This window comes from Hemitrygon akajei, chromosome 9 (assembly GCF_048418815.1).
Source record: "Hemitrygon akajei chromosome 9, sHemAka1.3, whole genome shotgun sequence".
In the NCBI taxonomy this organism is placed as follows: Eukaryota; Metazoa; Chordata; class Chondrichthyes; order Myliobatiformes; family Dasyatidae; genus Hemitrygon; species Hemitrygon akajei.
The window spans coordinates 82,372,943-82,399,314 of record NC_133132.1 but is presented as its reverse complement, the minus strand read 5'-3'; the positions used below and the strand labels follow the sequence as shown (position 1 = coordinate 82,399,314).

Below are 26,372 nucleotides of genomic sequence, written 5' to 3'. Positions count from 1 at the left end.
GCAGATACTGGAAATATGAAATAAACCGAAACAAAATGCTTGAAACACCCAGGTCAGACAGCGCCTGTGTAAACGTCCTGGATACTTCAAAGGCGTTTTCAGCATTTTCTTGATTCTCCAATTCTCTCCACTTTCTCCTTGTCTCCAGCTTAAAACCCATTCTTACAGTGAGTCCTTGACCCACACTGTCCACTGCGGTCGTCTCGCCACGGTCGCTCCCATCACTTTGTTCCTGATTTGGAATTTCAGCATCTGCAGGATTTTACTCCAGAGTTCGTACGTCACCCCTTTCACAATTAAAAACCACAACTCCCATGACGCGTTTCTCCACCGCGCATGCTCGTTGCCTTCGAGGGCCTAGCAGAACAAGGAGCGCTGGTCCCCGTGCTCCAGTGAGCCGGCCAGTCGGGGGGTGAAGCAGAGGCTGTCAGGAGGAATTTTGCCTCTGTCTCTTCTGCACGACCGAAGTGGCAGCTTAAAGAAGCCGGAGGCCATGAACAACTCGTCTCAATTTCCCGCGCCCAGTTCTCAGCAGCGCGTCTCGGCGGCGACAACGACGTCGGGCAGGAACAAGGTGAGTCGGGACCGGTCTGGTCTCTGTCACCACTTGTCAATCAAACAGTCACGTGACCCGAGTTTCTTGGGTTCGCGTTGTTAAAGGGTTTTTCAAAACTGGCTTTTGTTGAATTGCTGAGTGTTGACATGCCTCATTCATAAGTTTAGCACATTCTTGGGCAGGACTGTTAGTAACAAGCCTGATGCTTGTACTTTTATTTTAAAAAAAGTGCATTCTACCAAAGCACTACTTCCTGGTTAATGTAAACTATTATACTGAACAGTGAACAATGTTGTATGTTTCAGGTATATTATCACTGTCTATGTCGTGAAATCTGTTGTTTTGTGGCAGCAGTATAGTGAAAGACATAAAAATTAGTATTTGTACTAATTAATAAATAAGTAAAACCTGCCAATGAAGAATAGTGAGGTAGCATTCATGGGCCATTCGGAAAGTTCATGGGAGAGGAGAAGAAACTGTTCCTGAATAGCTTTGTGTGGGCCTTCAGGATTCTGTGCCTTCTCCCCGAAGGTAGTACTGAGATTAGGGCATGTCCCAGAATTACCAAATCTCCTCCAACTCGTATTGAAGTACAGACGGTGGCAGGCCTTCTTTGTGATTGCATCAGAGCGTTGCACCCAGGATAGATCCTCTGAGATATTGATGCCCAGCACCTTAAAGCTGCTCACTTTTGCCAGCCTACCCCTTCTGTGTTCTCCTGATTTCCCCTTCCTGAAGTCCATAATCAATTCCTTAGTCTTGCTGGTATTGAGTGGAAGATTATTGTGTGACATTTGTCAACTAGCCTATCTACCTTGCTCCTGTACTCCTCCTTGGTGCCATCTGAGATTCTGCTTACAACAGTAGTGTCATCTGCAAATTTATAGATGGTGTTTGGGTTGTGTCTAGCCACACAGTAGTGAGTGTAGATAGAGTAGAGCAGTGAGTTCATTGTCAGTGAGGTGATGTTATCACTTATCTGTAACATTTGTGGTGTCCTGATGAGGAAATCAGGAATCCTGTTTCAAGATAGAGGTACAGAGGCCTGGACTTTGGAACTTCTTGATTAGTAGTGATGAGATAATGGTATTAAATGTCACACTGTAATCAATAAATAGCAGCCTGAAGTGCGTATTATTCTTGCCCAAGTGCTTCAAAGCTGAGTGAAAAGCCAGTGAAATTGTGTCTGCTTGAGACCTATTGTGGAGGTAGGCAAATTGCAGTGGGTCTGGGTTGTTGCTTAGGCAGGAGTTAATTCTAGCCATGACCAGCCTTTCAAAAGACTTTATCACCGGAAGTTTAAGTGGTACAAGTGCTACCGATCAGTCGTCATTGAGGCAGCTCACTCAGCTCTTCTTGGGCACTGGCATGATTGATACCCTTTTGAAGTACGTGGGAACTTCCGATTGCATCAGTAAGTGGTTGAAGACGTCCTTGAACACTCCAGCCAAGTACCCTATGAGGTACACTGTCAGGGTCTTGTGGTGGTTCACCTTCTTAGTGGATGTTCTGACATCGTTCTTCGAGACAGATCACAGGGTTGCCAGATGATGTGGGGATTCGCACCGGAGTAGTTTTATTCTCCATTTCAAATCATGAATTAAAGGTGTTGAGCTCATTGCGGAGTGAAGCATCACAGTCATTTATGATATTAGGTTTCTCTTTGTAGGAAGAAATGGCATGCAAATAATGCCACAGCTGTCACGCACCCAGTTGTGTCTCTAACTTCACATCAATTGCCTTTTCACTTCCATGATGGTCATACCTGAATTCCTTAAAGTATTCTGGATTAATGGTTTTGAATGCCAGAAACGCAGCCCTCAGCAGTCTGCAAATCTCTTGGTTCATCACTTGCTTCTGGTTTGAGTATGTTCTTGAAGGCACGCACTCATCCACACAGGTCTTAATGAAATTGGGGATGACTATAGCATATTCATTCAAATCCAAAGATCAATAGCTGAAAATAGTCCAGTCCACCGATTTAACCCAGTGCTGTAAATGCTCTTCTGCCTCTCTTGACTATGTTTTCATAGACCACACCACCTCAGTCTCTGTCAAAATGCTGGAGTAGAAGTATTCTTGAGTGATCAGACTTGCCTATGTATGGGCATGGAACGGCATACGATGCAGGGTAGCTTAAAATGTTCATACAATATGAAGCTGAATACAATATGTTCATACATATTAAAGCTGAAAATACAGTATATAACAGATTTAGTAGTCCATTTTAAAGGGAAAAAGTACTCTGTTAATTGTAGGGCCCTTAACAGCATTGAAGAAATTTGGAGTTCAGTCCATAGCTTTCTGAAAGTGGCCACATCAGTAGCTATGGAATGGTTGCCTTGTTCAATTGGGACATTATGTATAAGAATAAAGAAGGCACGTTGTAGCTATCACAAACAGGAGAAAATCTGAAGATGCTGAAAATCCATGTTATGCACACAAAATGCTAGAGGAGCTCTACAGGCCTGGTAGCATCTGTGGTAAAGAGTAAACAGTTGACGTTTTGGGCTGAGACCCTTCATCAGGATGAATCTCGTTATAAACAAAATCATTGTAGCTAGATAAAAATTCGCGTGGGTCTCACTTGGGAGTATTGTGTGCAATTCTAGCTGCACCATTATAGGAAAAATGTGAAAGCTCCGAAAAAGATGTAGAAGAGGTTTGCAGGATGCTGCTGGATTAGACAGTATGAGCTGTTGGGAGAAGTTGAATGAGTGTGTGTTTTCTCTGGCATGTCGGAGATGGAGGGGAAATCTAATAGGGTTTTGAAAACTATGGAGACGCAGCTCTGCAGATGCTGGAATCCGGAGCAGTAAATGATCAGCTGTACCAACTCACCAGATCATGTAACATCAGAAGACCATAATACATAAGAGCAGAATAAAGTCTTTCAGCCCGTCAATTGTGCTCTGCCATTCCATCATGGTTGTTTTATTACACTCATCCCCTATTCTCTTGCCTTCTCCCCATAACCTTTGACATCCTTACTAATCAAGAACCTGTCAGCCTCCACTTTGAAAATGCACAAAAACTTGGACTCTACAGCTGTCTTTGGTAATGAAATCCACAGATTCACAACCCTCTAGTTAAAAAAATTCCTCATGTCTGTTCTAATGGGACGTCCTTGTATTCTGAGGCTGTGTCTTCTGGTCCAGGACTTCCCCACTAGAGGAAACATCCTCTCAACTCTGGGAAGAAAGGAATTGCTGACATTTGCGGTCAAAGCCTTTCATCAGTATGATGAAAATTGTATCTGAAATCCTTGCGGAAAATTGGGAATAGATGTGGATTGTCTGAATTCTTTTCCCGGGGTAGAAATGTCAAGTACTAGGGTACAGGTCTACAGCAGATGCTGTCTTATTGACTCTTCACACAACCCTGGAACATCTGGACAGCAAAGATGCATACCTCAGGTTGCTGTCTATCAATTACAGTTTGGAATTTAACACCATTGTTGCCTCAAAACTAATCAGTGAACTCCAAGCCCCAAAGCCCCCTTGTGCAATTGGACCTGGATTTCCTCACTTGTAGACCTCAGTCTGTTTGGATTCACGAAAGCCTCTTCTCCACAATTTCCATCAGCACAGGAGCACCACAGTGATGTGTGTTTAGCCCCCTGCTCTACTCACTGTGTAGCTAAGTACAGTTGCAACTCCACATACAGGTTTGCTGATGACACCACTGTTGTGCACTGTATCAAAGAGGATGATGAATCAGCATACAGCAGAGAGATTGACAACTTGGCTGAGTGGTGTAATAACAGCAACCTCTTATTGACTTAGTGTCAATAAGACCAAAGTGTTAAATGTAGACTTCAGGAGAAGGAAACCAGAGGTCCATGAGCCAGTAATCATTGGAGGATCAGAGGTGGAGAGGGTCAATAACTTTAAATTCAATCTCAGAGGACCTGTCCTGGAACATCATATAAATATTATTGTGAAGAAAGCACAGCAGTGCCTTTACTTCCTGGGAAGTCTGTCGAGATTCAGTATGTCATAGAAAATCTTGGAAAATTTCTACAGACGTGTAGTGGAAAGTGTGCTGACTGGCTGCATTACAGCTTGGTTTTGGAACACGGATGCCTTTGAGTGGAAAATCCTACAAAACGTAATGGATTTGGCCCAATATATCAGGGTAAAACCCTCCCATCCATTGAGAACATTGCCATAGACAAACAGCATCCTTCATCAAAGATCCCCACCTCACAGGCCATGCTCTTTTCTCACTGCTGCCATCAGGTAGAAGGCATAAGAGCCTCAGGACTCACACCACCAGTTCATGAAGAGTTACTACACCCCTCTTGAACAAAAGGGGATAACTACACTCATTTAAGGACCATGTTATATTGTTATTTCATGCTTGTTATTTATTTATATCTGCCTTTGCACAGTTTGTTTGCAGTTTATAGTTACTATTCTATAGATTTGACTGCAGAAAAAGAATCTCAGGGTTGTATGGCTTATATGTACTCTGATATATGGCACGTGGCCAAGAGGTTAAGGCGTTCGTCTAGTGATCTGAAGGTCGCTAGTTCGAGCCTTGGCTGAGGCCGCGTGTGTCCTTGAGCAAGGCACTTAACCACACATTGCTCTGCGATGACACCAGTGCCGAGCTGTATGGGTCCTAATGCCCTTCCCTTGGACAACATCGGTGGTGTGGAGAGGGGAGACTTGCAGCTTGGGCAACTGCTGGTCTTCCATTTAAAAAAAAACACCTTGCCCAGGCTTGCACCCTGGAAGCTTTCCAAGGTGCAAATCCATGGTCTATTGAGACTAACTCAGGCCTACTACTACTACTCTGATAATAAATTTACTTTGAACATGTGTTTAAGTTGAGGGGGGAGATTTAAAGGAGTTGTACAAAGCAAGTTTTGTTTTTTCCACAGAATGTTCGGAGTCTGCAGTGGGGAAGCAGATTCAATAAGAGGCTGTTAGATAGACACGATCTTCAGGGAATGGATCATGTACAGGCAGAAGAGATTATGTTTAATTCTGCATCATGTTTAGAGCAGACATTGCTGTGCTCCACTGTTTAGGGTGTTCCTTTTTGCATGTCATGCAGCATTGTGTTGTTTTACGTAATCGTCCAGAACGAGGGGTCACAGTTTAATGATAAAGGGGAAGCCTTTTAGGACTGAGATGAGGAAAAACTTCCTCACACAGAGAGTGGTGAATCTGTGGAATTCTCTGCCACAGGACACAGTTGAGGCCAGTTCATTGGTTATATTTAAGAGGAAGTTAAATATGGCCCTTGTTGCTAAAGGGATCAGGGGGTATGGAGAGAAAGCAGGTACAGGGTTCTGAGTTGGATGATCAGCCATGATCATACTGAATGGCGGTGCAGGCTCGAAGGGCTGAATGGCCTACTCCTGCACCTATTTTCTATGTTTCTATGTTTATGTTGTTTCCTTTTAATTTCAAAATAGATTTGAAGTGGATTGCTATTTCTACATGCAGTAGCGCTCAGTTAAATATACTTTAGTAGCAGATGATCAGAGAAACTGAATTACATGACAGCCATTATGAAGACACAATCTTGAAAGCTGTAAAAAGCTGAACTGGGAAATATATCTACTGCCTTTCTCACGTTGACGGTTCCTTGGTGAGAAGAATAATTTGTTTCCACTCCGATTTTGTGGCTTCTGAGGTGGCTGATAATGCCAGTGTGGGAACTGCAGAAACCTTCCTGTTTGAATATCACAACCTAAATATTTACAGTGCATAGAAAAGTATTTACCCGACTTGGAGGTGTTAATGTTTTATTGTTTTACAACATTGAATCACTGTGGATTTAATTTGGCTTTTTCGACACTGATCACCAGGGAAAGACTTTCATGTCAAAGTGAAAACAGTTCTCTACAAGGTGATCAAAATTAATCACAAATATAAAACACAAAATAATTGATTGCATTAGCATTCACCACCCATCTTCAATATGCCACACCAAATCATCACTGGTGCACTCAATTCATTTTAGAAGTCACATAACTAGTTAAATGGAGATCACTGTGTGCTGTCAAGGTGTTTCAATTGATTGTAGTAATTATGCACCTGCACCTGGAAGGTCCGACTGCTGGTGAGTCAGTATCCTGGCAAAAACTACACCATGAAGACAAAAGAACACTCCAAGCAACTCCACAAAAAGGTTACTGAAAAGCACAAGTCAGGAAATGGATACAAGAAAATTTCCAAGTCACTGAATATCCATTGGAGTACAGTTAAGTCAATCATCAAGAAATAGAAAGAATATGGCACAGCTGTAAATCTGCCTAGAGCAAGCCATCCTCAAAAACACTGAGTGACTGTGCAAGAGGGGACTGGTGAGGGAGTCCACCAAGAGACCTGTGACAACTCCAGAGGAGTTACAAGCTTCAGGGGCTGAGATGGGAGAGACTGTGCATGTAACAACTGTTGGCCAGGTGCTTCACCGGTTGTAGCTTTATGAGAAAACAGCAAAGAGAAAGCCAGTGTTGAAAAACACTCACATGAAATCTTGGCTAGAGTTTGCCAGGAGGCATGTGGGGACTCTGAAGTCAGCTGGAGTGACATTTTATGCTCTGATTAAAACAACATTGAGCTTTTTTGGCTATCAGACTAAACAATAATGTTTGGCGTAAGCCCAATGCCTCACATCATCAAAAACACACCATCCCTACTGTGAAGCATGGTGGTGGTTGCATCATGCTGTAGATGCTTCACTGCAGCAGGTCATGGAAGGCTTGTGAAGGTAGAGGGTAAAATGAATGCAGCAAAATACAGGGAAATCCTGGAGGAAAACCTGATGCAGTCTGCAAGAAAACTGTGACTTAGGAGAAGATGTGTTTTCCAGTAAGACAATGCATTCCCCAAGCATAACACCAAAGCTACTAGGAATGGCTTAAAAACAACAAAGTTAATATCCTGGAGTGGCCAAGTCAGAGTCCAGATGTCAATCCAACTGAGAATTTGTGGCTGGACTTGAAAAGAGCTGTTCACTCACGATCCCCGTGCAATCTGACAGAGCTTGAGCAGTTTTGTGAAGAGGAATGGGGAAAAATGTGGTGTCCAGATGTGCAAAGCTGATAGAGACCTAACAAATTTCACCACGCATGCCAGTGATAATAAACATTATTCTGATCTCACCCATGCAGACTCGAGGCTGTAATTGCTGCCAAAGATGCATATACTAAATACTGACTTGAAGGGGGTGAATACTTAAGGAATCAATTATTTTGTGTTTTATATTTGTAATTAATTTAGATCACTTTGTAGAGATCTATTCTCACTGTGACTTGGAAGATTCTTTTTACTGTTGATCAGTGTCAAATATGCCAAAATAAATCCACTGTGAGTCAGTGTTGTAAAACAATCAAACAGGAAGACTTCCAAGGGGTACAAATACTTTTTATAGTCAATGTATATTTATAGAATTTTATTTACATTCACCAAATGATTTGCAACTTGTTGCTAGTGTCACTTGGCAATTTTTGTGCAAGCCTGTGATTAACTGGATGAAAATTGTATCTCAATATGTTTTAATGCCTTTAAATCTTTCTAAGCTGTCTTCTATTTATTAGTTCAATGAATCTTATTTTTTTATATATCAAATGGTATGTTATACTAAGATGTTTGTGTACTAAAGCATTATTTTCCTCCCTAAAGGTACAACTTAAGCCGGGCCGAAGTCTAATGGATTGGATCCGTCTGATAAAGAGTGGGAGGGACATGACGGGGTTGAAAGGAAGGTTTATTGAAGTTACACCAGAAGAGCTTGCAAAACATAATACGAAGACTGATTGCTGGATATGTATCAGAGGTAGGCCAGAAGACTTCATATTATAGGCTTGGCTTTATGAATAACAGTAGCTTGGATACAATTAAAACAGAGATGAGAATGGTGGATTATGACTTATTAAAAACATGCTTTAACTCTCTTGGTTTCAATAAATTAAAAAAAACTTTCGTGGGGAAATTTTCATTTATAGAATGAATCTAGTTTTACTGAATAGTGAAACAGAATATAATGGTTTATGACCAGATATTGGTCACAACTCTTAATTGAACACAAGGTAAAGCAGTGGTACACAAGATTTACACAAGGTAAATCTCCTTCCAGCAGTTGTCTCCAATCTTCACACTCCCCTTCCCAATACCCCCTCCTGCTTGATCTGATCTTTTTCCCTTTCTTTGTCTGCCCCCATCGATCATTCACCTGCCACCTTCCAACTCTGCCCCCATTCATCTCATTAACTGCCTGTCTCCTCACACATCTCAGTCCAACAATTGCTTTGAATTCCTTCAAAGTCCAAAGTGCGTTTGTTCAGAGTATATCGTATACAACCTTGATATTCATCTTCTTGCAGCCGCCACAAAACAAATAAACAGAATAGAACCCACTTTAAAAATAATCTCATATAACAAACACCCAACTTGTGAGAACAAACAAATCATGCAGACAATAAAATGTAAACAAATAACAGGAACATGAATCACAGGATCCCCGAAAGTGAGTCTGCCGCCACGGAGCCAGTTCAGTGTGGCAGCTGGTCCAGGAGCAAGTCCAATGCTGAGGTGAGTAAAGCCTTTCGTAGTAGTGAGCTGAACTCCGGTCTGTTCTTCACCCTCCGTCTCAACAACTTTTAATTTTTTTTAAATCTGGCTCGGTGCTCAAATCTGATAAACGTCAGCTCGTTTTATGCTCTTGGGCCTGGGCCCCACCACTTCAATTCTGATCGAAGTTTCAGTCTGGTTCCAAGTCTATCCCAGCAATGGTATTCACGGCTGCACCTGCATTCTGAGCGTCCAGTTCGCTGGATCCTTCTGGATACCGCAAGAACGCCAGGTCATGCAGACTGTTCAAAAGCACAACTCCAAGAGAGGCATTACAGGCTGTGGATTGCAGTGATTGTAGTCTGGAAAAAGTATAATTAATAGAATAGCTAGCAGTCTTGTTTGCTGCCTGTAAAATGTCGCTGTGTCCTGCCAGCGCCATCTTGCCAGGATCTGTATCATCACTCCCCTTTTCTGTGATGTCCATGTTCTGGCAACAAGTCCCTGATGTGTGGTGTTCTGCCGGGATCTGTATTGGGACCTCTGCTGTTGGTTACACACTGTGATCTCTCACAAAGAAATGCTAGGGTGGCAGGTGCATGGAAACATCAAGTTCTCTTCCACGTTACATGGAAGTGTGTAATTCTTTCATCTTCAATGAATTGAATCCTGGAAATTCTTGCCTAAGAGTAGTCCAGGAAGATAGCTTTTTACGGGAAATTAATTGTGGCCAATAATTGTAATGTCCTGTATATGAATCAGGACAATTACATCAGGTGTGCAAATTGTATTTACATAACTGTTGCTACAATGTCTGTGGCACCTTTTTCTGTTCAACTTTGTTCAAATTCCCCTATGGACAAGACGGAATTTAATTTTGCTGTTTATCTCTGTAAAATTCACTTAACATTAATCCTGTTCAAACTAATGCTAGAGTGCTTTACAGTGACGAGAGAGAGACTTCTCGTTCTCCACATCTCACAGTCTTGGTTTTGTTGCATTTTGAGGATCACTTCACTTACAGTAATTTTCCCTGAAAGCCCCAAATATACCTTCATCCTCAATAGCAATAGTCCAACACCTATGCACAAAGGACAATACTGAAGCATTTACCGTGGTTGTGACTGTGAATTGAGCTATTGGAAACACTAAAGCTGGGAGATGTGAAAGGATTTTATTCATCATGACAAGCAGGCAATCATTTGGAGTCACTTTCAGTGGAAATTCAGTCCATCAAATTTTTATACAGAACAAAGATAATTGCAGGTGATTCAGTACAATTTCAATCGTTATAATGGCATTATTTAATTCAATATTGTGTGTCTAACCCATTGTTCCCTTGGCAAATGGAGCACACTCACTTTCAAGACACTTCTGACAGTTCTAACACTTCTGCTAAAACAGTAATTCACACAGTTGGTCCAAAAGCTCTGAGGACAGAGAAAACAGACATCCAGACATCCATGTTGTGAGGGCTAAATCTCACAGCAAGCTCTTGAATATGATTTCAGTTTTTTGAATTTTTGCTGTCAGCTTTTTACCTGGGCACAGTAAAAAAAAATGTTCCTAACCCTTAACATTTCTTCCTGCTTTGACATGATTTAACCATGCCATTTTCTACCAGCTGTGTTTTGTCTAGATGGTTTCATACTTTTTGGTCCAGTGGTAGACACAAGAAATTTCTCTAAAAACTTCCCTTCTTTTGTTTCATTACCACTGTAACAGATTTATCCTTGTCTCGTTAGTTTTCATCCACATGTAGCCCATCAAAGCTATCGCCTGATTCCATATATTCTAGTTCCTTGCCTTTTCTGAGCTAAGTAGCTGTAACTCAGTCCGCTCCATTCCACTGCTTCTAATTTATTTCACAACTCACTTGTCATTGATTGGTGGTTGAGCAGTTCTTTTTTCTCATCCAAATGTTAGGAACATTTTTAGTTCATCACTCAAAGATAGAGAGGCTGAACTAGAATTTTTATATTTGATTCTGCGAAGGAGATGCAAACACCAGAAAGCCCAGCAGCATCTCTGCTTTCTGTGAAGGCTGAGAAAAGTCCATCTCCCCCCCTCCCCCATCCTCACCACATTCTACAGAGGTTGTACTGAGAGCATCCTGAGCAGCTGCATCACTGCCTGGTTCGGAAATTGCACCGTCTCAGATCGCAAGTTCCTGCAGCAGATAGTGAGGTCAGCTGAGAAGATCATTGGGGTTTCTCTTCCCACCATTACAGACATTTACACCACACGCTGCACCTGCAAAGCTAATAGCATTGTGAAGGACCCCACGCACCCCTCATACAAATTCTTCTCCCTCCTACCAGCTGGCAAAATGTACTGAACCATTCGGGCTGTCACGACCAGACCATGCAACAGTTTCTTCCCCCAAGTCATCAGACTCCTCAATACCCAGAGTCTAGACTGACATCTACATCATTTATTATTATATTGAAATTTGTCCTCTACTGTGCCTATTGTCTTGTTTATTAATTATTTATTAATTATTGTACTACCCTGGACTGTTTTGTGCACTTTATGTAGTCCTGTGTAGGTCTGTAGTCTAGTGTAGTTTTGTGTTGTTTCATGTAGCACCATGGTCCTGGAGGAACATTGTTTCATTTTTACTGTGTACTTTTTCCAGCAGTTTATGGTCAAAATGACAATAAAAAGCAACTTGACTTGACTTGAAACACCTATCACCCACTGAAATATTTCATGATTGCACCTCTACCTCAGTGCATTTGTTGTTTAAAGCTTGTCTTATTGATATCTCTAGATAATAATGCCATCCTGACTAGTTTCCTATCCTCTGTATGCTCAATTTCTTTGACTCTGCTTACAGCAAGTCCTTGCCTCTCTATTCACTGACCTGTTCTAAGGCAGTGTATTTGGCAACACCTCAGCTTTAAAATTCTATGTTCTTTCAAAAATCCTTTCAACGTCTTGCTGTTATGGCATCATGTTCTGAATTATTGTCCCAGAATTGATGCCCAAATTTTGAGACGTTCAAGCCCCAAATCTTAAATTTGCCACCTTAAATCTGTTGCACAACCTTTCTCTTCCTTTAAGATATTCTGTAAAAATTGTCTCTTTAATTGTTACCTCTTAAAAGGAGTTATAAAAGCCAACTCTGTTATCAAATGATATAACATTAAAATCTGTGATACAGAGAAATAAGTTAATGTTTTTTGATTTAGTTGAACTTGTTGAAAAACTATTTATAGAAAATGCAAATATGGATGCTTCAAACAAACTTGAAATGTTCCAGTGAAACTTCTATAATGAAAGTCTTTGAGAAAAGAGGGCAGAACAAGTGGCTTAAAATGAGCCTGTTTAATTAAGAACCTTGTGAAAATGAGGATGAATAGAATCCAATGACTTCCTAAGAGTAGAATCCAATGACTTTCCTCTTCTATATCAGTTTCTTGCATATCATCATTTGGAGTGAAAGGTAGTATAGCCAAAACAAATCAATGCACATGCTGGAGTATAATGTTCCATAGATGATTTGTTGTTTGAATATATTGTATACCACGTATTGCCACTGCTAGTTTCTATACTGTTTGAGTCTTACTTTACTGATCGACGTTTTAATTTCAAACAGTCTGAAATATACAGAATTTCTATACCTTCTCTCCCTTTGAAAAATATTTTGGCTGCTATTGGCTCAAATGTTGAAGACACATATTTGTGAAAGTGCAAAGTTAGTTAGTTTCTTTAATCAGCTGATACATTAATTCCTAATAAGTGCTAAGGCTTTGTCTGATTATAAGTCTTAAAATATTCTGGAAAGTTTACTATATTAAAGATGCTGCATCCAATATGAGTGAAATATCAGCTTGAATTTTGAGAGAGACAGCTCCCTGGGAGAGTGCCAGCATGTCAGGACATCTTGACGTGTTTGTGAATGTAGAAAGCCAAATTCCTCTTTTAAAACCACCTACTCTCCTCTTGAGTACTGTAACCTAAGATTGCAGAAGTGTTTTAATACAAGCTGAGTAATCTGATTAGTAAATCTGTGCCAGGTTGGAACTGCAGCAGTAAGGCATATCCATTCATTTCAATGGCTAGAAGGGACTAATCTGATTATCAGAATCAGATTTAATATCACCGGTATGTGTCATGAAATTTGTTACCTTTATTGCAGCAGTACGATGAAATACATTATAAGTAAAAATAGAGGAAAAAAAACTTGAGTTACAATAAGTATTTATATGTCTATTAAATAGTTATGGTAATTAAAATTAAAAATATCGTAGTTCATGGGCTCAATGTCCATTGAGAAATTGGATGGCAGAGGGGAAGAAGCTGTTCCTGAATGGCTGCGTGTGTACCTTCAGGCTTCTGTACCTCCTTCCCAACAGTAACAATGTGAAGAGGGTATGTCCTGAGTAATGGGATCCTTAATGATGGACAACACCTTCCTAAGGCACCACTCCTTGAAGATGTCTTGGATACTGCATAATTTGTAATTTGGATATTATGTAATTTGTGTATATGTAAATGTTTAAGATTATTTAGTTTTTCAGTTATAAATAGTTTTTTAACATTTTGAATAATTCTCAATTTTTTGTATATTTTTAATGTTTCTTAAATGTTTGACAGCAATACCATCCAGATAAACCAGTGGGTGTGGCTGATTGATCTTTCAGTTTTATCCCCCAGTTTTGTGTGTGAGACCACTGGTTGTGGTCAACACTCTCCTGACAATTTTACTTTCCCAATATATCCTCAATCATTGTAAAGTTAAGATGAGAAATGTGTTACTTCCACCAACAATATGCATGGATCACTGTGGATTATTAGGCAGTAATCCAGTGTTGTGGAGATGCCTTCAGATGTAACTGTAGATTTGCGAACTACTAGATTTGTTATGGTGGAACATTTTTCTTCCAGAGTTAAGATGACTCCAATGTTGGAGTGCTTTGTTTTAAACAGAATGTGTTTAAAACTGTTCATTAAAGATTATTTAGTCACTGTTATATTATTTGTGGGAGCTTTGTGTGAAGCATGGAATCATGTACATTTACATCACAAAAGAAGACTTTTCGGCTTGTTATCCCCATGCCAGCCTAAAATAGATTAATACCATTTCTTAATTCTTGTTCCATTTTCTTTATAGGTTATGCTTGTGTGCTGCATAAATGTGATAAGTGTATTTGTTCTCCTTATTTTACTCAGCAGGAAGTTCTTAAAAGCCCACTCCCTACTACCATTTGAGAGAAATAATTATTCTTCTGCTCTCGTCTAGCACCAATCAATATGTCTAATTCCCTGCTTGAAGTGTGGAGATTAAACACAACACATTCAAGAGTAACTCACACGAAATGCTGGAGGATCTCAGCAGGGCATGCAGAATCTTTTGGGGTGGAAATATGCAACTAACATTTTGATTTGGGACCTTCATCATTATAGAGTAATTTGACTGTGTAAATGTATGGATTAGCTGCCATATTTACTATATTTTAAAGTTAATTGATTGGCTAAATGCTGTGGGCTGTCCATAAAGGGACATGGAAGGTGCAGTTTAAGTTCTTTTTATGGGGATAGGAATATCTTGTGAAAAAATATCCAGTTTCTACATGATGATTATAGAAAACAAAAAGGAAGCTATTCTGCCCATTATGTCCTTACTGTCAACCACATGGACAATTATTATATAATTTACAAGCTTCTCCATTATGACCTCTATATTTAAGTCTAGTTATACAGTATATACCGTGAGCAGCAAGGACACAGCCTTGAAATTGTGAAAATGGCAACTATTACATTTTCTTTCCTGCCACAGAATGCACTGTAGATCCCATTCACTCTTACTTTTATGATTAACTGGTTATTCAAGACTTTATCTAAGTCCATGTAGACTGCATCAATTGATCTGAACTTGTTCACTCTCCACTCTGCCCTAACCCTTACCTCCTCAAAACGTTCAATTATGTGATTCAGGTGTGATCTTCTCGGACTATCCCTGATTAAACTCAATTGTTTTATAACATGGCATAGAAGTTGTTTCAATAATTTGCATTTAAGCTAACTTACCAATAGAGTAATGTGTGCAACATGTACTAAAAACTTTTAACAATTCACATTATTTATCTTTGTAGGCCTGGTTTATAATGTGACCTCCTATTTGGAGTATCACCCCGGAGGAGAAGAGGAGCTTATGAAAGGTGCTGGAGCTGATGCAACAGAATTATTTGATCAGGTGAATATATGAGGTAGAAAATAATCACAGCAATTTCTCAAATTAGAACCAGAGATACATCTGTGGGGATTATTGAAGTCAAATTTGCACATAGAATTTAAACTGCAACATTCAAGGTATGCCATACTGCATTTTGAATAATGGTAAGTTAGAATAATAAGCTTCAATTATCAATAACAGTTTTCTGTTTAAGAGATCTTAATTTAACTCCTTACACTGTTTCCTTAGGTTTAATGCACTTTGGCCTAGAGCTTTTAGAGCACTAAAATAATATAAGAGACATGATTTTTGGGTGGTTGTTCTCTTGCTGCGAGCTTAAGTTGTACATTAAGCCTGAAACATTGAATACACCTGAACAGGCATCACAAGTTTTGCTAATAAGTGTGCCATTCAGGAGTCAGGTCCACAATCAGAATAATCAGTGGGACTGATGATGGAAGGGTCGGTAGTGCTAGGAGAGGGACAGTCATGTGAATTACATGAGTTAGTTTCTCCAGAAGAGAATCATTAGGCAAATTCCTAGGATATAAGAGTTGTTTTTATCACCAATGGCTATAAAAGTTAGATTAGTATTCTTCTGCATTTACGAGGGGTGATTGATAAGTTTGTGGCCTACGGTAGAAGGAGTAAATTTTAGAAAACCTAGCACATTTATTTTTCAGCATAGTCCCCTCTTACATTTACACACTTAGTCCAGCGGTCATGGAGCATACGGATCTTGGACCTCCAGAAAGTGACCACAGATGGGTGATTGATAAGTTCGTGGTCTAAGGTAGAAAGAGATGAGTTATACAGCTCTTGTTACGTGCACATGCAGTTCAACTCTTTGAGTGATTATGCATAAAGTTTGAAGTTAATAATTCATCTCCTTCTACCTTAGGCCACAAACTTATCAATCACCCCGATGAGTTATTAACTTCAAACTTTCTGCATAATCACTCAAAGAGTTGAACTGCATGTACATGTAACGAGAGCTGTATAACTCATCTCCTATCTTAGACCACAGACTTATCAATCACCCATCTGTGGACACTTTCTGGAGGTCCAAGATCTGTATGCACCACAACCGCTGGACTAAGTGTGTAAATGTAGGAGGGGACTATGTTGAAAAATAAATGTGCTAGGTTTTCTAAAATTGACTCTTTCTTCCTTAGCCCATGAGCTTATCAATCAACTCTCGTAGAATCAGAATTGGGTTCTTATCACTGACTTGATTGTGAAATTTGTTTTGTTGCAAAAGTTAGTATAAGGGACAAAAGGTAAATAGTACAAAAGGGGAATAATGAGGTCGTGCTCATGGACTGTTCAGAAACCTGAAGGAAGAGGAGGAGAAACTTATTGAAACATGAGATCCTAAGAGGGCAATACAGGGTAAATATGTGGATGTGTCCTGCATTTTGGGGGGGGGGGGGGTTGGTGGTGGGAAGAGGGAGTCTTGAATGAAGCGACATAGATACAAGATAAGGAAGGTAGTCATTTAAAAATGAGGTGTGTTGGAATTTCTTCTCAATGGGGATAGTAAATCTCTGGAATTCTCTTTTCCAGAAGTTGCAGATGCTCCATCAATGGAGTTATTTAAAGTGGAGGTCAATATAATTCTGATCAGGAAACTGAGTGAGACATGGATACTCAGGAGAATACTTGAGGCTTAGGACAGTTCAACCATGATCACATTGAATTGTAAGAGAGCTGAGGGAGAAGGGGGAGAGATGTAGTGAGAAACCCCCCCCCCCAACCTTTCCCTTCACCCGACTTAATCTATCATCTGCAAGTTTGTACTCCTCCTCCTCCCCCTCCCCACCTCCTTATTCTGGCTTTTACCCCCTTTCTTTCCAGTTCTGATGAAGGGTCTCAGCCCAAAATGTTATCTGTTTATTCCTCTTCAATGCAGCCTGATCTGAGTTCCTCAAGCATTTTGTGTGTGTTACTCTGGATTTCCAACATCTACAGAATCTCTTGTGTAATATGTTCTGCATTCAGCTTTTCCATTTTCCTTGTAGATTAGATTAGATTAGATTCAACTTTATTGTCATTGTGCCAAGTACAGATACAAAGCCAATGAAATGCAATTAGCATCTAACCAAAAATGCAAATAGTGTTATTTACAAAATAACTGTGAATAAAAAGTAAGTGCTACAGCACACAAATATAAAAGTACAGAGACAGTACAATATGGGTGCAATACGGCTTAGTGCTGTGATGTGAGGTTCAGCAGGGTCACAGCCTCAGGGAAGAAGCTCTTCCTGTGCCCACTAGTGAGAGAGCGGAGGCTCCTGTAGCGCCTACCGGATGGGAGGAGAGTAAAAAGTCTGTGGTTAGGGTGGGATGCATCTTTGATGATGCTTTTCACCCTGCCCAGGAGACATTTATGGTAGATGTTCTCAGTGGTGGGCAATTGGGTGCTGATAATCTGCTGGGCAGTTTTCACCACACGCTGGAGTGCTTTGGGGTCTGATGTGGGACAATTGTCATACCACACTGAGATGCAGTTGGTGAATAAGCTCTCAATGGTACAGTGGTAAAAGTCTGTCAGTATCCTGGGACAGAGGTGAGCTTTCCTGATGCTTTGCAGGAAATAAAGGCGCTGTTGTGCCTTTTTGATCAGGATGGAGGAGTTCAGGGGCCAGGTGAGATCCTCAGAAATGTGTACTACCTCAATGTACTTGTGTTGTGAAATAATCTGTATGGATGACGAACAAACGTTTATCACTGTATCTCAGTACATATGACAATAAAAAAAACTGATTTTTATTCAGACTTTTCTCAGAGCTAAAAAAAAGTTAAAAATAAATTTATTATTGGACTACATATATAACCCTGGGATTCATTTTCTTGTGGGCATAATTACAGAATAATGACCATAACAGAATCAATGAAAAAATGCACCAACTTGGACCTTCAACCAGTGTGCAAAAGACAACAAACGGTACAAATAAATATCATTAAATAATAATAAATAAATAAGCAATAAACATTGAGGACATGAGATGAGTCCTTGAAGTTGAGCCCATAAGTTGTGGGACCATTTCAGTGTTGGAGCAAGTGCAAGTGAAGTTTATCCCCTTTGGTTCTAGAGCCTAATGGTTGAGGAGTAATAGCTGTTCCTGAACTTGATTGTGTAAGTCGCAAGGCTGAACAACATCCCGGAAGTATAAATCCTAACTGCATTCTCAGTGCCGTCACATCTTTCCTGAAATCTGGTGACCATTATACAAAGCTATGGGCAGACTGGTGTTGGGTCCTGTTATAAGAGCTGTAGAATGATACTGTTTTGTGCATTGAGTTTTCAATAACTTTGATATCATTTTTCCCCAGGAGATATTTTGAGATCCATTTTAATGAAGTTGTGAAGGCTTGGTTAGAATGAAATATTGCAGAGATTTTAAAGTTACAGTATATAAGACTGCTGTAGTTAATAAGCATCAATGCTTAGAGCTGAAGAGAATCTTACGAAGGATTTGCTAGAACATGGCCTATGGAGTAGTAGGAACTGATAGCACTGCATGAGAAAGAGAAGATTAACATTTAATGCATGGAAAAATGGAGGACTATGGAGAGAGTGAATGATCAGGCACATATAGGTAGCTCTGAGCTACTTCAACAAAAATACAACTAACATCGGTATTTTGTGCTACAATCCTGGCTCTCGAAGTTTTAGCCCATGTTTGCTGATTTGAAACTGTAATGCCAATTTCCCTAGTGAAATTTGAACATCAAAATTCACAATGCTATATTTCAATTTCAAAGCACCAAAGGTGATTAATAATTCTGGGCATGCTCCCAGCATGTGTAAAAGGCAGCAGGTTTCAAATTACAGGAAACTTGATCTCCTTTTGCCCTTCTGATATAAATGCGGTGAAAATAATTGAAGCAAGACAGAACTATGACTGGTATTTGCATTTGAATCTCAATTAAGGCAACAACAAAGTACTGATTTTTTTTGGGGTAAATTTATATTTGGCCCCATTCTAAATCCTTAAACCAGGCTGAGAAAAAAGGCATATCTTCACATGAAACATTTGAAATTTGAAAGACTGCTGGTGCTTTTAAATTCCAGATTGTTGATATGGACCCAGAATCTCTGGTGAGAAACAGCAGTAAAGCTATGTATGCTTACTGTTTTAATGTATCTGAGTGCTGAGTTCAAGTTGCTAACGTGATTTTAAGAGGATTCTTCATTCTTTTTAAATGCATCTGTATGAAATAACACCCAGAAACTATTAAAAATTATGTAAACATTTAGGAACATATTAAATCAAAGAAAGTTGTTTTGAAGTCCTCATTCTCCAGGCAAAGAATCAGCACTGAAATTACATGATTTCTGAATTTTTTTGATTCTTGTGCAAAATCGGAGAGGTTGATTCCCAGAAAGACTGCTCCATAGTTTGGAATCGATTCATTTACTTTTGGGTTGTTGAATGTTCAGCCCTAACAACAGGCCAAGCCATTCAAAAAACAAACTTGCAAAATTGAGACATCTAGCTTTAAGTGGTTCACTGGGCAGACCCCCTCCCCACCACTGAGCTCATCTACGTGGAGCTATGTTACAGGAAAACAGGATCCATCTTCAGGAACCCCCACCATCCAGGCCATGCTCTCTTCTTGCTGCTGCCATCAGGAAGAGGGTTTTCGGACCCTCAGAATCCACACCACCAGGTTCAGGAACAGTTATTACCCCAACCACCAGGCTCTTGAACCGGATGGGATAACCTTGCTCAACTTCATGCGCTTCATCACTAAACTGTTCCCGCACCTATGAACTCACTTTTAAGGACTTTCCATTTCATGTTTTTGAAATTTATTGCTTAAGTTTCCTTAAGTTTATTATAGATGGGGTATAGATAGCTCCCTCTATCTATTAAATGCTTCCTATCATGCTGCCCACAGTAGCTGACAAACCATTTGGGAAGACAAATTTAGAAATTGTGTTTTAACGTAACCTGATGAAGTGATGCTTTGTAATGCTCAGACTATAACTTTCAAGACCTGAATATATGTATGTAAATTGATAATAACAGGCAACTCTAGTAAAAGCGTCTCAATGCTAAAGTCAAACAGGAGAAAATCTGCAGATGCTGGAAATCTGAGCAACACACACAAAATGCCAAAGGGTGTCAGCCGGAAATGTCGGCTGTACTCTTTTCTTAGCTGCTGTCTGGCCAGCTGAGTTCTTTCAGCATTTTGTGTGTGTTACTCAATGCTAAAATCTCTATTATGAGAACCTGTTTGAATCTGAATTTTCATCTCTAAAATTATACTCCTAAAATGTGCATTTCCATCCTGATTCACCAAAATGGCTCATCATGCAGGTGGTCATTCTCATAGCTTGGAATACCCACCTATTACCGAAAACATCATTATGCCATGAAGCTGTTGCTAAAGAGTTTATTGGCTTAAAGTATTTTCTCATCTTCTGATTCTTATTTTAAATATTTCACAACTTTATTCACATTTTCATCTGTTTTAATCCATGTTATAAGATAAATTCAAACATCTTTCATAAAATCACATTACATCTTTATTACAGAAACAGAAAATTCCTCCTAAATGGTCTATTTCTGCTGTTTATATTTGAATAACATCCTATTCTTCCTCTGCCTTTGCCTTCCTAATCTGTTTATCAAATTTCCCTGTAATTGCATCTTTGCTGTTTAGCCCAAAGAAACACTGATGAATGGAGAGTTCTATGTTGTTTGGTCAAAGACATTTTTCCTAAGAATCTTATTGAAATTACCAGTGATCAGAGAAAAAGATTAATTGGCTTTAAGCTTTGTGAGTTATTTTGCAACCTATCCAAGCCTTCACTCCCTTTTTTTACAATGTGATTCTTATTCTTTTGTGAAACCAATTTATACAAAACCACTTTAATAAATGACTATTTCCCTTTTGAATTCATTTTGTTGTGTCCTTGGTCTTCCAGTTTGAATAAATGGCAAACCTATCCTATTTGTGTTTTTGTATTTCCAATTTTTTTTATACTGAAACATGGTGCACAGAAAAACGTGATAGTTTCTCAATCATTGATGTGATGACTTTCAAATTTCAGATTCACAGCTGGGTCAACTATAATTCTATGCTGAAGGAATGCCTTGTAGGAAGAATGTCTTCCAAGCCCATTTATGCTGCTAAAGGTAGATTACATTTTCCTTGTTTTCATAGTGCCTCAGAGGTTGAGCCACTTTAAAGGTAAAACCATATCATAAAAGTAAAAGTAATTCTAAATGAGTACTCCTTTGATATTTGTTATTATGCAATGGTGTACTGAACTTTTGATAATACAAGGACTCAAAATTCATTAATTCTGAGAAAAGGACATGCTGATAACAAGCATGATTAATGCCTGCCTGCTAGACTGTAGACAGGCTGCTTTCAAAATTTGTTCTGCACTTTCAAAGCTGCAGTGACTCATGCTGGCCCTCACTGAACTATAGGATTCCATTTTAGGAATAACTAGTATGAGTTCAGTCTAACCACTGATTAAAATCAGCCCTTGCCTCCTGAGGCAGAAATGTTTTGTGGTAGTGAACATTGGTGAAAATCAGCTCACACCTGGTGAAGATCTGCTGCAAGAGATGGGAGATGGCTGCAGCTGGTGTGCTTGATCAATTTTCAAATTTTGCTCCAGAGGCATAGAGTAAGATGGAATATGTGGGCCCCACTGTCATAGGGTAGGGTGCCCAGAGGTTTTCAAGGTATGCATTCAATCTGCAGTGGGAGGAGGCAATGTTTGATAGACTGCGAGATGATTAACTTCAAGAATCTGAATGCAGTGCCAGAGAAAAGGATTAATTGGCTTCATGCACTTGCTATAATTCCAGCGCATTTTGCATCAGGACATTAAAACTTTTCCTAGTACTGTGTACAAATTTAGGAGGCTTGACTCCCCTCATTTGCTCTTTCCCTTGCCTTGTGTTTAGACTTGTACAACAATTTAAATGAATCTTGTTATGCATGTAGCTGCAGCTGATATGTATTTAACAATGATCCGTGACCACTAGCAGGCACGTATATCACCATTATTCAAGCACTAGCCCTGGATGCTAATTAAATCTAATATATCTATGTCTTATTGAAATGGTCTGCCTAAGTATTACAAATTGTTTTGTAGAAAGCTGATCTACTTACAGTGGTTAACATAAGAAAATATGCTGATGCTTTCAATGGTGATGTGGGTTTCAACTGCACTAACATCACCACATAGATAATAAGGGAGGGAAGCATGCTTCTTGGTAATTATGGTACTAACAATGTTGTGCTTTCTACAGTAGCATCTCCAGTAATGGTCATTAATAGTACTGCTTGGTGGGAAAATATTGACAACCAATTCTATATTCATCATTCTAGTGGCAAGAATCTGTAACAGTTCAGTTAAAATTACTCTGCAGAAGGAATTGATGTTTGTATTAAAAAAAGCACAGATATTGGAAATGTTCAGCAGGTTAGGCAGTGTCCATTGAAAGAGTTGATATTGTGGGTTGATGACCTTTCAGTGGAGCTCTGAACTTTGTTACTAAAACAACACACACAAAATGCTGGAGGAACTCAGCAGTCAAGCAACACCCTTGGAAATGAGCAAACAGTCAATGCTTCAGGCCGAGATCCTTCTCATGACTGAAAAGGAAGGGGGAAGATGCCAAACTAAAATGGTGGGGGGTGGGGAAGGAGGACAGCTGGAAGATGATAGGTGAAGTCAGGTGGGTAGGAAAGGTAAAGGGCTGGAGAGGAAGGAACCCAATAGGAGAGTGGACAGTAGGAGGAGGGGACTCAGAGTGAGGTGACAAGTGAGTGAGAAGCGATAAGAGGCCAAAGTGAGGAATAGAAGAGGGGAGTGGGATGGCAAATCTTTTTACTAGAAAGAGAAATTGATATTTAAGCCACTGGCTTGGAGGCTACCCAGACTGTATATAAGGTGTTTCTCCTCCAACCTGAGGGTGGTCTCATTGTGGCACGAGGAGGCCATGGATCCATATGTCAGAACGGGAATTGGAATTAAAATGACGATCCCATTAGATTTGCACCGGAAGTGTTCCTTATCTGGAAGGACTGTTTTGTGCCCTGAATGGAGGTGAGGGAGGAGATGAATGAGCAGGTGTAGCACTTCGACTGCTTGCAGGGATAATTGCTGGGAGGGACAAATGGACAAGGGAATCATAAAGGGAGTGATCCTGCAGAAAGCAGAGGTGGGGAGGGAGGAAAATGTGTTTGGTGGTAGGATATCTTTGGAAATGGTGGAAGCTGCGGAGGATGATGGCTTGGATGTGATGCTGATGGGGCGCTAGGTAAAGACATGAGGAACTCTATCACTGTTAAGGGATAAGGAAGATGTGGATGAGCACGAATATCCGGGAAATGCAGAAGATGCAGGTGAGAACAGCATCGATGGTGGTTTATACACCCCCACCCACATCAGTTAGTTGTTAAACAAGTTTTTATTTGCAGAGAAGAGAGAATGTCCAATGTAGGATGGACTATAGGCAACTGACTGACTCAAGTGATGTTAATGGCTGTAAAGGAGTTGATAAAGCATAGACAATAAGAAATAGTATGTCTGCGAAAATGCAAGTAGAAGGAAAGAAGTGAAATGAAAAATCAGGCAAGTTTTGGTTAGGCTGCACTTGGAGGAATGTGTGCAATTCTTGTCACACCATTATGGGAAGGATGAGAAAGCTTTGGAAAAGATACAGAAGAGATATATCAGCATGCTGCCTGAACTAGAGGGTGTAACCTATAAGGAGAGATTTGCCAAACTGGTGTTTTCTCTGGAGTGTCAGAGGTGGCAGGAAGATCTGGTGGAAATTTATAAAATGGTGAGAGGAGTAGATAAGATAAACAGTCAAAATCTTCTTCTGGTCTTTAGCTGCCAGTGAAGCATAGGCCATTGATGCCCTCCTGTCTCCATCATCCTCTGTTCTGAGCCAGTTTCTCGAGGGTGGGTCAGGAGTGTCCCCGTTGTCTAACTTTGGCCTCGACATCTTGCCTCCATTGTTCCTTGGACAGCCCTTTTTCTTCTTTGCTTGGAAATTTCATTTTAACGCCTGTCTGGTGATGTTGTTGGTTGGCTTCCACCACCATTTCCATTTGTGTATTTGTATCTCTACGGAATCCTGCTTGATCTTTTTCCACAGTGTCTGGTTACTTTGTCTGCCTATCTGACGTTCAGGGTTCTTCTGAGGCACTGGTTGATAAAAGCCTGCCATTTTTGTAGTGTCGTCTTTGTTCTCTAGGTTTCAGAGCCATGTAGGAGCAATTTTAACATTTTGAGTGGAAGATTATGATTTTGGGATTCCTTGATATGACTGGATGTCCACACTTCAAGATGTTGAAAACTATGTTGAAAAGCTTGTTAATCCTTGCTTTGATATCCTCATCTGTTCCAGGATATATTCACAATGCTTCCAGGATAGATAAAGGAAGTTACATCTTCTCAGGTTGTATCTCTCATCACAATGGGTCTATTGCTGGTGCAGTTTATCTCCATCACTTTTGTTTTATCTATATTTGGTCTTAGACCCAACATGGCAGAGTTGGTGTTGATTTCTCTTGCATTTGTTGGTTAGAGCTAGACAATAGGGGAAGGTCATCCACAAGCTCCAGGTGATCAAGTTGCTGCCACACATTCCATTTTGTTTTTCACTGGTCTGTTTCATTGTTGTTCCTTACCATGCATCAGGCAGCAATCTTCCTGTTTCTTTACCATTTGTCTTTTTTTTAATGAGTCCGAGTTGTTAGCTTGACACTCAACCCAGCATGGATGGAAAGTGTGCATGGAGCCGAATGGATTTGAACCCGAGACTGCTCTCCTCGAAGTCCTGTGCAGATGCTACTGCACCACCGGCCGGCTAGAGTGTCTGCTTCATAATCCAGTCCATTATCAACACGAGCGTAGAAGGAGCAATGAAACATCCCTTCACCCCAGTGTTGGCTTTGAAGCTGTCTGACTGTTTTAAGACTTTGCATGACAGTTTGTTGTAGGAATTCCTGATAATACTGATAAATTTCTGTGGTATTCCATAATGTTTCATAAGTTTCATAGGGCTTCCTGTCTAAGCTATCAAAGGCTTTCTCATAAGCAATGAAGTTGATGTAGACAGAAGTATTCCATTTGATTGACTGTTCTATGATTATTCTTAAGGTAGCTATCTGGTCTGCGCAAAAGCAATCTTTCTTAAAGCCTTCTTGCTGGTCCCTTAATGTTGTGTCAAAAGCTTGTTGAAGGCATTGCAGGATAATTCTGTTTAGCTCCTTTTCGACCACAGATATTAAGGATATACTTCTGTAGTTTTTAAGTTTGTAGGTTACCTTCTTTGGAAGCTTGATTATGTGACTGCTCTTCCACTCTTGTGGCATCTCTTCTTTGTCCCAGATGTTGCAGAATAAAGTGTATAGGATACCTCCAAAAGTTTCGGGTCTGCCTTCAATATCTCTGGTGGTACACTCTCTGGGCCAGCTGCTTTTTCTCACTTTAGCCTCTTGATTGCCTGCATGATTTCCTTCTTCAGTGGTTTGGCACATTCAACATCCAAGACTGATGGTGCTTTTGTAATTAAAGGAGATTCTAGAGGAGGTGGTGTGTTTCAGAAGCTCATTGAAGTACCGTGCCCAATATTGGAGCGGTTTGTCTTGAGTTAGGACATTATCATCTTTAGCCTTCACTTGTGCTAGATCACTTGGGTGTTGATCTAGCTGAGTTTGCTAGCTAGTTTCTTAATAGTATCGTATAGTTCTTTCATATTCCCATTTGCTGAGGTGCCTTCTGCTTGTGATGCAAGGGTGTTGATGTACTCTCTCCTGTTCTTCTTGATGTCTTACCTTACTTCCTTGTGCATGCTGTACCCTTTGTGCCTCCACTTTCTCGTTCCTAGTTCTGCTTCCATTGCATTTTTCTTTTAGTGTTCTTTTCTTGATTGTTTCCATCATTCTTGGTGTAATCCACTCCTGATGCTCAAATGTCCTTTTCCTCAGTGCACATGCACACATTTCATTTATTGCCTCTTTGACAGCAGTACATTCTTCTTCGATATGAAGGTCCATAAGTGTCAGGAACCTGTTGGAAAGCGTGAGGGCAAATCTCTGAGCTGTCCCT

At 40.1% G+C, this 26,372-nt stretch overlaps 1 protein-coding gene across 4 annotated transcripts in view; it reads left to right on the top strand.

Moving 5' to 3' along the window:
* The first annotated feature begins 357 nt into the window (after positions 1–357).
* Positions 358–26,372, top strand: part of cyb5r4 (cytochrome b5 reductase 4) — a 113,765-nt gene continuing 87,750 nt past the window's right edge. For all 4 annotated transcript variants that reach the window (XR_012100264.1, XR_012100265.1, XM_073056459.1 and 1 more), the window contains exons 1-4: positions 358–574; positions 8,200–8,353; positions 15,189–15,289; positions 21,336–21,420. Coding sequence is in view for 2 of the 4 variants with exons in the window: in XM_073056459.1 (XP_072912560.1) it covers positions 494–574; positions 8,200–8,353; positions 15,189–15,289; positions 21,336–21,420 (421 nt within the window). In the remaining 2 variants the exon portion in view is untranslated. The remainder of the gene's footprint in view (positions 575–8,199; positions 8,354–15,188; positions 15,290–21,335; positions 21,421–26,372) is intronic.